Source organism: Astyanax mexicanus, chromosome 11 (assembly GCF_023375975.1).
Source record: "Astyanax mexicanus isolate ESR-SI-001 chromosome 11, AstMex3_surface, whole genome shotgun sequence".
NCBI classification, from domain to species: Eukaryota; Metazoa; Chordata; class Actinopteri; order Characiformes; family Acestrorhamphidae; genus Astyanax; species Astyanax mexicanus.
In genome coordinates this window covers 11862888-11877618 of record NC_064418.1, presented here as the reverse complement: position 1 = coordinate 11877618, position 14731 = coordinate 11862888, and the positions used below count along the sequence as shown (strand labels likewise).

Below are 14731 nucleotides of genomic sequence, written 5' to 3'. Positions count from 1 at the left end.
GTACAGGTTCCTAGAAAAAAAAAAAAAATTCTTTAAACATGTGAATTACAGTAAAATTCTCCTGTGCTACCGCTGTGACTTTCAGTGCATTTCTCCAGCTCAGAAACACAACATCAATGAACCTGCAATAATCCAAACCCCCATTCTGACATTGACTTTTCGTTCCATTGACAGCATCCAAAATCATCCTGTCTGTAGTCAATTGGATTATCTGGTCAGTTCTATGTGTAGCCCTCACACAGAGTCACTGATCTCTGCTGGCCTTGATCGAGTGAAGTGAGGGAGGTCAGTGGTGGGTCATGGAAGGGAGGTACTTTTAATTCATCCTGATGTGCGTAGGCTGCCGCAGTCATAAGCCCCGCTGAAGAAAGAGCAGATGAATGCAGTCACGGCCGCTCAGCCGAGGGCCACCGGAGTCCGCCTCTGCCATTTCCGTTCCGCTCAGGATCGCTGCACATCGCACACGGCTCTTATGTGATTTCATTAACTGCTGCTAATGTGCTGTTAAATGTGTTGGCAGTGTAGTCAGATGACCCTCTGATGTCACAGAGCATAACATAAGACGAGTAGTTTGTCGTCTGTTTAGTTGAAAGGGCGGTCAAAACTGCAAATGTTTTTCAAACCTTTACAAGTTTCTTAGATAGATAGAACCTTTGTCATTAAGTACAATTAAATAAATTCGAAATTGTAATGGTGTTCACACTTAACATCGAGCAATAATAATAAAAAAAAATAACAAGGCGAGGGTTCAAATATAAAATATGGAAAATATGGAAGTAGAATATGTATAGAGGCTGGCTGAAATGTAAATGCATGAGGTACCATACTGAGCAGTACACATATCCTGAAAATACTAAAGGCAGTATTTGTACAAATGGACAATAGATAAGTACAGAACCTCTCAAAATATTGGGAACACTTTAATTGCAGTGTTTTTTTATTTTTTATTTTATTTTATTTTTTATGTTCAGAACAGGTATTATATTTTAGATTCTTCAAAGTAGTACCTCGGAGGCATGTGCTGGTCATCACCCTCCTGGTGTTCACTAGTGATCACTAGTGATAGGGGGAGTCCTAATGAGTGGGTTGGGTAATCGGTTGTGTAAATTGGGTAGAATAAAATAAAGTTATAAAATAATTTTGTAGTTATCGTGTTCTACTTGTTCTGACCTTTAAAAAAAATAATAATAGTTTTAAAAACCGAGAAGAAACATAGTAGAAAGATGTCTTTTATGTTTTAGTTGTAAAACCTCTTAAGTTTTTGTATCTGAGAACAAGTCATGACTCCGAAGCCTCCGGTTGGTAAGTCTGGGAGTGCAGCATTTTACTTTTGCATTGTGCATTCTACATTGTGCGCTTCCAGAAGATTTGTAGAAGAGGTTTGTGTGAAACCTGTGAGATTTTGAGACGTTTGTATGTTCATTTTAGTTGAACAACTTTGGTGGCAAAAGAAGAAACAAGCCACACCATCAAGCTTCAACTTTATGAGAGTAAAGTGTGATTTTGCTGTTATGAAGGCTCAGAGTAGTGAGATGCTTTTGGCGTCGTCACTTGGTCTGTCAGCTCATTCAGTATTCACAAGTTGTCATTCAGTGTATTAGTGACCTTTTTGCTCATGTGTGATCATGATTATGTTGACACATAACAAAAACTTGTCATGTTTCCACAGATCTCCCAGCAAACCCCTGGCCAGGAAACTGATGGGCATGACGGACTGGGAGGCAGTGAGCAGGAACTCGCTGTCTGAGGAGAGGCTGGAGACCCAGAGCCTGCCCACTCGCTCCCCTCCAGGAACACCCAACCAGTAAGTGACTCTCAGCAGATAAAAGTGTCTGACCTCAACTGTAGCCCAAAAAACTCCATCTGAACCAAGTGTAGCTCAACATAATTGTACCACCAGCAGATAACATGGCTCTTCAAACCAGCCCCCACCCCCTGGAGCTCTGCCAACAAATATCTAAGCAATACTGTATTGTGTATTGTAGGGTTTGACAGTCCGCGTATACAGCTCTGGAAAAAAATGAGAGCTCCCTTAAAAATGATGGATTTCTGTGGAATATAATCAAGAGAAAGATGGATGATTACAAACCATCAAACCAAGCTGAACTGCTTGAATTGCACCAGGAGTAAAGGCATAAAGTTATCCAAAAGCAGTGTGTAAGACTGGTGGAGAAAAACTTGCCAAGATGTATGGAAACTTTGATTAAAAACCAGGGTTATTCCACCAAATATTGATTTCTGAACTCTTAAAACTTTATGAATATGAACTTGTTTTCTTTGCATTATTTGAGGTCTGAAAGTTCTGCATCTTTTTTGTTATTTCAGCCATTTCTCATTTTTTGCAAATAAATGCTCTTAATGACAATATTTTTATTTGGAATTTGGGAGAAATGTTGTCTGTAGTTTATAGAATAAAACAACAATGTTCGTTTTACTCAAACATAAACCTATAAATAGCAAAATCAGAGAAACGGATTCAGAAACTAAAGCGGTCTCTTTATTTTTTTCCAGAGCTGTATTTAGTTTGTTGGTAATTTATTATGAAGGAAGATTAAAGCTGATCTTTTGTTTTGTGCACTGGCAGCAGGAATTCCTTGTTTGTTCAAGAGGGGCCCCGGCCGCGGCCGTCTTCCATGGGTCATTTGGTGGAGCACGTTATTCACGCCTCGCCCAGCCTGCCCGCCTTCACCAACCACAAATCAGCCTCGTCCACACAGGCCAACAGCATCAGCCTGGAGTCCACACCGTAAGTCCAGCCAGAGTGTGCGTGAGTCTTGTTATTGGAGTCAGAATTTTCAGTTTCAGTGATTGTGTACACAGGTCCACAGTACGGATTACTCACCACCTCCCTTTTTTTAAGGAACAATACCCATTACAGACCATGAAAATGATTTTCAGTCTCTACAACCTATAGAACCCCCAAAAAAAACTCCTTGATGCTAGCTATGGCTGTGGTTTTGAGTTATGAGGTCAGAAGGGGGTGTTGGTGGGGGGTAAAAGCCCATACGCCAGCATCTTCTTCACACATGGTCAAAAGCAGAGCTTAATTTGTGTGTCGTGGCGTTCTGCTACCACTTTTTACAATCGTGAAGAACCTCTATTTTGTTGTGTCTGTGGCTTGCAATTACAGTTCACGCCCTCCGTCACTGTCATTAAAGCGTCTCAAATGGAAGCGAAATGCACTCGGAGCTGCTGTAAAACGTGTTTACTGCTCTCACAGCGCCGGCAGATTGCTTTGGGTTCTGAAAAACATGCCTTGTGCTCCATTGTGCTCTTTTAGAAAGGCCTGCCATCTACTTAAGCCCAATGACCCCGGCAGATCTTTTCTCATGGAATATGGTTTGTTTTTGATTTTAAACAGAGAAATAGATGAATAAATCCCTCACCTCCTCACCTCTTTCACTTGTGTCCGTTTCTCCTAAACTGTCACAGGAAAACATTTAAACCAAGTGAAGCTAAAAGTATTTTAAAATGAGCTCAAAATATACTGTAAGTATAATTTAGCAGTAATACACTTGAGGTTCGTGCTGTAATGTGTAATATTGGCACTGTTGGACACGTTATAGCACGAACCTTAAGTGTATTATTGCGATTATACCACAGTTTCATTATCGCTGTTTATTGAAAAATTTAGATGGATTTAAAGAGGATGAGAAAATCTGATCTGTTTTAAAATAGTTCAATTTCTGCTCTGTTTGTAGCTGCGCTGTTTGGCTTGTAAGCGCTGCATCGTTGCTAGGTTACCTGTATGTGGCGGGGAGAGCTTCGGTTACAGTACATTACCGGCTGAAAATTGTACTCACAGAACAGCTCTCAGCCAATCACATTGCAGGGTCGGAACTAATGGTACACATTACATTAATAAAGCCATTATGCTAGTAATGATAGGATGCACTTTCGTTTGTGTAGAAATGTTGACCATTGTGTTTGCACCATTTCAGCCATTTACATCCCTCTTTTAAAACTTCTACATGTAAATGAGCACTGTTCTGATTGGCTGCCCCCACTATTAGAATCTAACCCTGGATTCATTAAGACGCTTTCTCACTCTTTCTGAGTACTTAGGGTTAATGCTACAGCGTGGGCTGCCTACACACACACACACACACACACACACACACCAGAAAGAGTGTGTTACATAATTCAGTACACCACCATGTTGTTACTCACCAGCGTGAAACTGTAAAGTGAAAGACGCTGAACCAGTTTGACCCTCCAGTCTTTTTCAGATAAGATGAAAGAGAAAAGGAGGGACTCAGTAGGCGGGGCCTGATCCAATCTGAAGGAAAGATCAAGGCAGATCTTAAAAGATCATTATCGTTAAATGAAAGATAGCCATGGGGTTTAACAGGTCACACATCCTACATATTTTTTTATATAAATTTGTTTGCCATTGCTTCACCCACAGTGTCACATGCGTACCAGGAATATGTAATAACAGGCATTAGCACCAACAGCCCTGAGTGGTTAGACAGTCCTACATATAGCTGCTCCAAGCTTGTAGATAAAGTAAGCTCAGAGAGAGAAGCTCTGAATCTGTTGCTGCACAGCTTGTGTTGGTCACTAGTCTTCATCAGTGCTCACAGAATACTGTTGTTTGGTTCAGCACTGCTGTAACTGATCTACTCATCATACCAGCACAACACACACTTATATATAACACCTCATATACTGAATGAATGACCTTCCACTCAAATAACAGCTGCTTTATGGTGGTCCAGTGTAGTCCTGACCATTGAAAAACAAGGCGAAAGGATAAAAAAAAAAGATAAATATATTAAACTATAAAGTGCTCCTACATTCTTGGTAAAGCTAAAAATGGGTAATGGGTTTAGAATAACAGAGGTGGTCATAATGTTATGCTTGATTCTGTATGATATCTCTATCCTTGAGTAAACAGTACAGTTGGAAATGAGATGAAAAAGGAGGATTTTTCTTTTTTTTTCCCTTTAAAGTCCCTTTAAAGTAGCATTATGGAGAATTTGTATTTCTTGCTCCTAGGCTCCCCCTAGTGTGAGGAAGGGCAAGCCGCCTCTAAAGAACACACTCTGCACAGCGTTTGTGACAGAAACAAGACCATCACTAAAAGTAAAATAAGCTTGTGGACTGGTGTGGAAGACTAATTTAACAAGATTTTACACAAATATGGCAAATATGATGAGTTATGCATTGGTATGCAGTTCTTGTGAGCATTGTCTTGCCCACTTTGCCATCACCGTAGAAGGGATGTGGGAAGAGAGCGCTATCCATCCATCCATCAATCCAGAGAGAGCAAGACCAGTTGTGCTCTCTCATGGCTCCAGCAGCTGATGGCAAGCTGCATGACCGGGATTAGAACCAGCGATCTCCTGATCATAGTGGCAGTGCTTAGCCTGCTGGACTACTCTGCGCCCTGAAACTGTTATTTTAAATAGAATTGCTAGATAATCTTGCTTTAACCTAATTGGCTGCCTATTATATTTGATCTAAACTGGATTTCCTTCACTTTATTTTAATGTATTTAAATCATCCACTGACATTAGGTATAATAAAACATGACCCAGTTACACTTTAGTCTTTGCAGTCCAGACTATTTTTAATTTATGTATTATTTAAAGTATAAACTGTTTTATTTGTGTCTTGCAGATCTCCAGAGGGTGTGGACGGGCCACCGCCGGCTTTGCCCCCAAAGCAGTCCCGGAAGAACTTGAGCCAGCTCATTCTCTCCCACTCCCAACAGGATCTGGACAACCACATCAACGAGATGTACGATATCCCTGTGGCGACAGAAAAGGCCACGGTATGCCACACACATGCACACACACTCAAATACACACACAAATACAGAGCTCCTCTGGCCCTCAGTGAAGTCTAATGGAGGAGTTCCTGTTATTGAAGCAGACTGCTCTTAATAGCTCCACAGCTCCTCCCTGCCAGCATGCAGCAGTGATGTGGTTTCATTCACACAGGCTAATAAAACAGCTGCAGGGTTTATATGTTTAATTAAGTTTCACTGTCTGATTGAAGTAGCATATTAAAACGGTTTATCTGTGAAATTAAAAGCTGGAAAAACTGAATCAGTAATTAAAATAAAAAAATAAAAAAATAATAGCACTTCTGAGGTAAATGTATGATTTGAATAGCTCTATTGAGGTAAAGGCATAAGTAGTTTGCTGTTGAGGTCAGTTTTTGATAAAAAAAAAACTCAGATGAGGCAAGGGTATGACCAGACTAGCACCCCAGATATAAATGTAATAATCTGATTAAATCTAAACTGCCGAGGTAAATGTATGACTTAATTAGTACTACAGAGTTAAATTGCATTTGAAAAGAGCACCATCTACCCACCCAGAGAGCAATGCCAATTGCTGCTGTAGCTGATGGCAAACTGCATGACCAGGAATCGAAACAGCAATCTCCCGATCTTAGTGGCAGCACCTTAGTCCGCTGGACTCATTCACTTGTACTCCTGTCTTTGCTGTTCTAACAAAAATGAATTTAAGTTTGTTTTTATGATGCTGATAAATCAGTGAAATTTTGATTGGCTTTTTTTTTGTACTTCGAAATATTTTGTAAAACTTCTGTTGGTCTTCCCTCAGCTCAATGGGGTGGTCCCTCATGACAATCTTGTTCTAATCAAGATGAAGCCGGATGAAAATGGAAGATTTGGATTCAATGTAACGGTAAGAACTCAATAGAACTGATTATCATTGTCATTACAAAGCAATAATTTAAATACTCTAATTTGTTTTTTTTTCCCTGTGTGTAACATTTTGTTTGGGGTTTTTATTAAAGGGTGGTTCTGACCAGAAGATGCCTGTAATTGTGTCTCGAGTGGCTCCAGGAACATCGGTGAGTATTAATCTCAGCTTGTTATAAGCTCATTCTGTTAATAATAGATTTATTGAACTAAGAGAAAGGTAAAGCCTAGTCTTGGACTAGCGACTCTCTGTCTATGAATCTGATCCTATGTGCCTTAAGTATTAAGCTTTACATTTTGATGACTTTAGGTGGCTGTAGGAACTGTATAGGGTTCTTCATCTTGGCTAATCACAACCTTTCTATGTATTTTCCTCCTCAGGCTGATTTGTGTGTGCCCCGCCTGAACGAGGGCGACCAGGTCGTCCTGATAAACGGCCGCGATATTTCTGAGCACACTCACGACCAGGTGGTCATGTTCATCAAAGCCAGCTGTGAAAGCCACTCAGGGGAGCTCATCCTGCTGGTCAGGCCCAACGGTAAGAACCGAGCCTGTTGTTTTTTATTACTGGAGCAGATATTGTTTGTAGAACTTGCTCACTGTCATTGTCATTGTTTTGCAGTCAATATTGGGCCTGATATATTTATTTTTTTAAGAATTTTGTCCACACCTAGCATTGACCAACCCAGCAGTGAAGCATGGGGGTGGTAGCATCATGCTGTGGGCAACTTATTCAGATAATGCATTGCCATAACATGGTCATCCCAAACTCCAAATCATAGTGCTACATGCATGTAACCCCATTTCCTCCATCACTTAAATGGAACTGCTATTGATTGGAAGGTTTTTCTTCATTTAAATAATTTCTATTAGGAGATAAATATTTTTGTTTCAGCACCAACTGTATGTTTGGATTTTGTTTTGTTTTTCTTCATATTAACTGTAATATTTCAATATCTGTAACAAAAATATTTTCAGAGACCAACCACTGGTTGAATTATGACTGGGAGTTCTCGTAACTTTCAACCCCAGCTTCCATTTAAGGGTAAAGTCCCGCCCTTCAACAAAAAGAGCCAGTCAGCTTGGTGCTTGCACTGCGAGAGGAGAAGAGTCAGTGACAGCATGCCTGTGTGTAATCCTCCCCTCACTAAGGAGTTATGTGCAAGCGCAGTAGCCATAACAAGCTGAATAATCATGTATTTTGTGCAATTTAGAACCAAACACTACAGACTAATCTTGAGGGTTTTTTTTTTATATTTTGTTTAAATTATCATATACTTGTGAGTGGTTACAAATGCCTGGTGGCATTGCAAAGATGGTTGTGCTGAGTGATCTGACTTGGCTATAAATCCCCTTACTGTAATATTCTCTTCTAGCTATCTATGACGTGGTGGAGGAAAAGTTGGAGATGGAGCCAGATTTCCAGTACATCCCTGCAAAGTCCCCCACGGACCCCTCCCAGCTGGACCAGGACGCCTGGAGGGAATCCATGCAGCAGCTGAAAGACGGTCTCAGCAGTGGTGCTGTACTGGCCCAGTTTGATGTGAGTGTATAAGAGAAAAGCTTGATATTAAAATAAATGTTAATTGTTTAGATTTATTAGAGAAGTGAGCAGTATGACACATTTTAGACATTTTGCTGGATTTTGGAGCATTGCTGTGAGCTAGCTAGATAGTGCATTATTAAAGTCAGGATGGTCATCACCCCACCTCATATATGCCATATCATCTGCCCTTAATTATTCATCCACCTCCTCTTTTCTAACTGCTGTTGATGCTGATGTTGCATTGTCGAGTAACCAGGGTGCTTGGCGTGCGCAATGAGTCAAGTCAAGTCAAGAGGCTTTTATTGTCATTACATCTGAGTACAGGTACACAGTGTGATGAAATTACGTTCAGGGAAGAGAGACTCCGATGATTTTCTCAGCTGTCCGCACTATCCGCTGTAGGGTCTTGCAGTCTGAGGTGTTGCAATTCCCAAACCGGACGGTAATGCAGGTGCTCAGGATGCTTTCTACAGTCCCTCTGTAGAACATGGTGAGGATGGGGGGTGGGAGATGTGCTTTCCTCAGTCTCCGCAGGAAGTAGAGGCGCTGCTGGGCTTTCTTGGTTATGGAGCTGGTGTTGAGGGACCAGGTGAGGTTCTCTGCAATGTGAACACCGAGGAACTTGGTGTTATCCACAATTTCCACAGCAGAGCCGTTGATGTTCAGCGGGTGGTGGACACCTGGAGCTCTCCTGAAGTCAACAACCATCTCCTTGGTTTTATCCACGTTAAGAGATAGGTTGTTGGTTCTGCACCAGTCCGTCAGCCACTGCACCTCCTCTCTGTATGCTGACTCGTCGTTCTTGCTGATGAGGCCAACTACAGTTGTGTCATCAGCGAACTTGATGATGTGGTTTGAGCTGTACTTTGCAGTACAGTCATGAGTCAGCAGAGTGAACAGCAGTGGGCTGAGCACACAGCCCTGGGGGGCGCCAGTGCTCAGTATGGTGGTGCTGGAGGTGTTGTTTCCAATCCTGACTGATTGTGGTCTCTCAGTCAAGAAGTCTAAAACCCAGTTGCAGAGGGAGGAGTTCAGGCCCAGCAAGCTCAGTTTTCCGATCAGATGCTGAGGGATGATGGTGTTGAATGCTGAACTGAAGTCGATGAACAGCATTCGAACATAGCAGTCTTTGTTGTCCAGGTGGGTGAGAGCCAGGTGGAGCGCAGTAGAGATGGCATCGTCTGTTGATCTGTTTGGACGATACGCAAACTGCAGAGGGTCCAGTGAGGACGGGAGCTGGTTTTTGATGTGCCTCATGACCAGCTTCTCAAAGCACTTCATGATGATGGGAGTAAGTGCAATGGGACGGTAGTCATTAAGGCAGGACACTTGAGACTTCTTCGGCACAGGGACGATGGTGGTCGTCTTGAAGCACGTCGGCACGATTGCAGTACTCAGAGAGATGTTGAAAATGTCCGTGAGAACATCCGTGAGTTGTTCTGCACATCCTCTGAGCACTCTGCCAGGTATGCTGTCTGGTCCTGGGGCTTTCCGTGGGTTGACTCTGAGTAGAGTTTTCCGCACATCAGCTGAGGACAGGCACAGTACCTGATCGTTTGGAGGAGGTGTAGTCTTCCATGCTGTCGTGTAGTTCTGTGCTTCGAACCTTGCGTAGAAGGAGTTCAGTGCATCTGGAAGGGAGGCATCACTGTTGCAAGCAGGGGGGGGTGACTTGTAGTTGGTGATGGTCTGGATGCCCTGCCACATGCGCCAAGTGTCAGTAGTGTCCTGGAAGTGGGCGTGGATTTTATTTGCGTAGGTGCGCTTTGCCTCTCTGATCCCCCGGGAGAGCTTGGCTCTAGCTGTTCGGAGGCCAGTCCTGTCCCCTGACTTAAAGGCCTTGTCTCGGGATCTCAGCAGCACACGCACCTCTGCAGTCATCCACGGCTTCTGGTTGGGGGCGGGTTGTGATGGTTTTGGAGACAGTAACATCCTCAATGCACTTGCTGATGTAGCCAGTCACTGAGTCTGTGTACTCCTCCAGGTTGATGGAGTCATCAGAAGTAGCAGCTTCTCTGAACATGTCCCAGTCAGTGTGCTCAAAACAGTCCTGAAGAGCAGAGATGGCTCCTGGAGGCCAGGTTGTAACTTGCTTCTTCTCTGATTTGGCACGTCTGATGAGCTGTCTGTATGCTGGGATGAGCATGACAGTGATATGATCAGAGTAGCCGTAGTGGGGGCGGGGCTCTGCTCTGTACGAACCGGGAATGTTAGTATACACACAATCGAGCAGGTTAGCTCCACGGGTTGGAAAATCCACATGTTGGTGAAAGCTGGGCAGCAGAGCCTTCAGATTACTGTGATTGAAATCACCAGCAACAATAAACAGTCCGTCGGGGTGTGAGTTCTGGAGTTTGGAGATAACAGTGTACAGTTCTTGACTCGTTTCCTATACATTAGCTCACAGATGCCTTGTGCTGATCGACATCACCCTTGGAGTAATAAAGGGAAAGAGCGACATCTACCCACCCAGAGAGAGAGCAAGGACAATTGTGCTCTCTCAGGGCTCTGGCGGCTAATGGCAAGCTGCATGACCGGGACTCTAACAAGCAATCTCCCAATGATAGTGGCAGCGCTTTAGACCGCTGGACCACTCGGCGCACCTTCGAGTAGATCAAAATTAATTTTATATATATATATATATATATATTTGTTGTAGATGTAAAAGTTTGAATAGCTGTTGAATGTTCTAAATTGTATTTGGGTCTCAAAAGCACTGAAGATTTCTTTGTGGAATTGTGTGGGTTTCCATTGCGATACTTATGCTTAATTACCATTAATTACTGAACCTTTTCTATTGCTCAAAAGTGAATAAGAGAGCTGCTATTGCAGAGCATTGGTTTGAAAGAGCCAATTCAAATCTGTTACATTGAACTTCAGTCCTGTTGAGGGTTATGTAAACAGACTCTTTGTTCAGCAGCAATCAAGGCGTTTACCAGGATGTGGTCATATCTGTGATAACTTCCTATTACTTCCTGTCTTTTATCAAACAGACTGTAATAGCTGTGTGTGCGTGTGTGTGCTTGCATGCTTGTTTTTTACCTTTGTGAGGACCATATGTCCACACAACCATAATTAAGAGTAATCAATTGTCGGTTTCTGATGGTCCTTTCGATTTTGAAGGCTTTTAGTTAGAAAATATAAAAGTGAGAGATTATTTATTTTGATCACTGTAGTTAGGTGTAGGTGTAGTAAGCATTAAATACAGTCAGTTGTTATTATTATGTGGAGGGAAGGTCCTCACAAGAATAGCAAAAACAACATTGTGTGTGTGTCCACATGTAGGAGAATCTTTTCTTCCTATTTTGTTCTTGGAAATCCAGTCCATCAGTTATTATATTCAAAATCCTGCACTGCTCTCTAAAATGATACCTCTTCGTATGAATATGTTCTAATTCTAGTTCTATATGAGAAGATAACAGTGTTTTCAGATGCACTACACCTCTTTACACAGAAATGCAGCTTTGTGGTATTGTAATGTGCAGATTAGGGAAAGCCCCTTGAATGGCTGGCTCAGCAGATAAAGAAGGCTTATCTGGAATAACCGAGCTTACGTCAGCCTTCCTAAGACACGTTTCAGGGCTTTCTCTCCCGGGGCGGCTGTAAGCAAGGATTTTGTTTCTTACAGATGTTTTGCATATTAAATCTCTCTCTATTTCTTGCTCTGATATCTTATGTAATCGAACGGTTAAAGGATGAATAAGGACATTCAAGGACTATCCATTACATCCTGAGGGAATATCGGTCTGTCTTTAGTGGATATCATCACTTAAAGTGTCACTGATTCATGTTTTTAATTATTTATTATTTTTTTCTTTACAGCAACTCTACCGCAAAAGGCCTGGAATGACAATGTCGTGTGCCAAATTACCTCAGAACATTTCCAAAAATCGCTACAGAGACATCTCACCCTGTGAGTATCATCCCCAACTGATGCTTTCTGAATGCACTATGCATTCAGGTTATGATGCTGGTACTTAACAATATATTCTTTGACTTTTTGTTCTTCAGATGATGCAACACGGGTCATCTTGAAAGGCACAGATGACTACATCAATGCAAATTACATAAATGTGAGTATTGTTTTCTTTTCTTTTTCTTTTTCCCCCTTTTTTGACTTTTTTATTTTATTTGTTATTTGTTACAGTTGTAAAAAGGTTTGGGCATTCTTTTTCAGTAAAAAAAAGTAAGCAAATCCTCTTCAGAACATTACAAATAAACACAACTGGAGAAAGGCCTTATTCAGTTTGAACAAAGCTCATTTTTGAAGTTCCTCAGGGCTCAATACTTGGTTCAATTTCATTTCTTTTGACAAAGCATGTTTTTACATTTACTTATTTTTTACAGCATTTAAAAGGAATTTTAGACTTTGACTATTTAAAACAATGTACAAATTGTCAAACAGGTGCAAATAAAATAAAGAGGATTTTTTAGAAAGAAGCTATTCAAAAGCATGGACAACAACAAATACAGAGACAAATACATAAGGCAGCAAAAATATACCAAAAGGGATGGAATAGTCCAGATCCACGACAAGACAGTATAAGAGGAAAAGGCAAACTCAAAATATAGATATCAAAATGGTCAAACAAAAACAGTCAAAAAAAAAAAAAGAACGATAGAACCAGAACAAATACTCGGCAAAAGGTGTGTGTGGAAAAAGAGGTGTGTGTACAGTGGCTGTAACAGGTGAAGTCAATATTCATGTGATTGTGGTCTGGTGGGTGTCATGTGAGGAAGTGAATGACTGATTTCAGTGTGTGATGTATTCTGAGTAGTGGAGTTCAGGTGTGATGCAATGTGCAGAAGTGTGTTTCTGTGACAAATTGAACATATTATTTTCAGTTAACAAACATGTAATTTGATCAGGGTTGTCCAAATCTTTGTATACAAACTACATCGCTGATTATTGATTTTATATTTTCTCTGTTATCTAAGTTCTTCTAAGTTATTTGGTGAATTTTGTTCCAGATGGAAATTCCCGCTTCCAGCATCATCAATCGCTATATCGCCTGCCAGGGTCCCCTGCCGAACACTTGCTCTGACTTTTGGCAGATGACCTGGGAGCAGGGTTCCTCCATGGTGGTCATGCTTACCACTCAGGTGGAGAGAGGCCGGGTAAATGCCACCTATTGTTTCTGCTTCATTCTGGACAAAACTCTGTTGTGAGGTTCCTCCAGGCTCTGTTCTGGGCCCACTTTAATTGCTGTAGTTAATGCAATGTAAAAATGGACTTTTCCCCTGTATTGTAAGATCAGGTCAGTGTGTAACCTGTGGTCTCTCGTTACAGGTCAAGTGTCATCAGTACTGGCCCAATCCCTCAGGGACTGCCACGTATGATGGCTTCCAGGTTTCCTGCCAGACCGAGGAGGGAAACTCTGCATTTTTGGTTCGAGAAATGACCCTCACTCACATTGAGGTGCGTCTGCTTTAAAAGAGCTTTTATAAATTACTGTTATTGTAGATTATAGTAGTACATAATTTTCAAAATACCTTAAATAATCTCTTATTCAATGCAAGTTAAGCCATAAAAATAATATATTGTGATTTAATTGTTTTAATTAGAATAGAACTAATAAATAGGTTCACTGCTTTTATAATGCATATAAGTATTAGTAAGTAATTTGACTATTGCATGTGTGGTGTTTGCTGCTTAAGACTGAGGAGAGCAGGGAGCTGACCCAGATTCAGTACCTGGCCTGGCCTGACCACGGAGTGCCCGACGACTCCACTGACTTTCTGGACTTTGTGGCTCTGGTACGGAGTAAACGAGCAGGAAAGGACGAGCCGGTAGTGGTGCACTGCAGGTAAAAAAAAATATTTATTAGACATATCCCCTTACCTATAAAAGACATACACTCACTGTATACAACATTAAAAAGCCCATACCTTGTGACTCCACTCAATGGCCACTTTATTGGAAACCCATACCTTGCAATTCTACTGATAGGCCACTTTATAAGAAACACTTACCATCTTGTTCTCCCACTCACCAGCCACTTTACTACAAAATCACACCTTATGCTCCATCTCTTAACTGGCCACTTCATTAGGAACACTTATCCTGTGCTTCCATTTACTGTACACTTTATTAGAAACCCCTACCACCCTGTGCTCCCACTCACTGGCCACTTTATTAGAAACACCTAGCACCTTGTTCTCCCATTCACCTGCCACTTTATTAGAAACACCTAGCACCCTGTTCTCCCACTCACTGGCCACTTTATTAGAAACACCTACCACTCTGTTCTCCCACTCACTGGCCACTTTATTAGAAACACCTACCACTCTGTTCTCCCACTCACCGGCCACTTTATTAGAAACACCTACTGCCTTGTTCTTCCACTCTCTGGCCACTTTATTAGAAACACCCTCTGCCCTGTTCTCCCAATAATTGGCCACTTTATTAGAAACACCTACCACCTTGTTCTCCCACTCACTGGCCACTTTATTAGAAACACCTACTGCCCTGTTCTCCCAATAATTGGCCACTTTATTAGAAACAC

General features: G+C 41.7%; 1 protein-coding gene across 2 annotated transcripts in view; it reads left to right on the top strand.

The window, feature by feature from the left end:
* ptpn4a (protein tyrosine phosphatase non-receptor type 4a) overlaps positions 1-14731 on the top strand; it is an 84774-nt gene that overhangs the window by 60155 nt on the left and 9888 nt on the right. The window contains exons 14-25 of one of the 2 annotated variants that reach the window (XM_022680487.2): positions 1670-1804; positions 2588-2746; positions 5626-5779; positions 6579-6662; positions 6775-6831; positions 7061-7217; positions 8056-8222; positions 12048-12138; positions 12237-12298; positions 13197-13343; positions 13516-13644; positions 13884-14032. In XM_022680487.2, the coding sequence (XP_022536208.2) occupies positions 1670-1804; positions 2588-2746; positions 5626-5779; positions 6579-6662; positions 6775-6831; positions 7061-7217; positions 8056-8222; positions 12048-12138; positions 12237-12298; positions 13197-13343; positions 13516-13644; positions 13884-14032 (1491 nt within the window). Of the gene's footprint in view, positions 1-1669; positions 1805-2584; positions 2747-5625; positions 5780-6578; positions 6663-6774; positions 6832-7060; positions 7218-8055; positions 8223-12047; positions 12139-12236; positions 12299-13196; positions 13344-13515; positions 13645-13883; positions 14033-14731 lie in introns of both variants that reach the window. The other variant, XM_022680486.2, reaches the window with a different exon arrangement.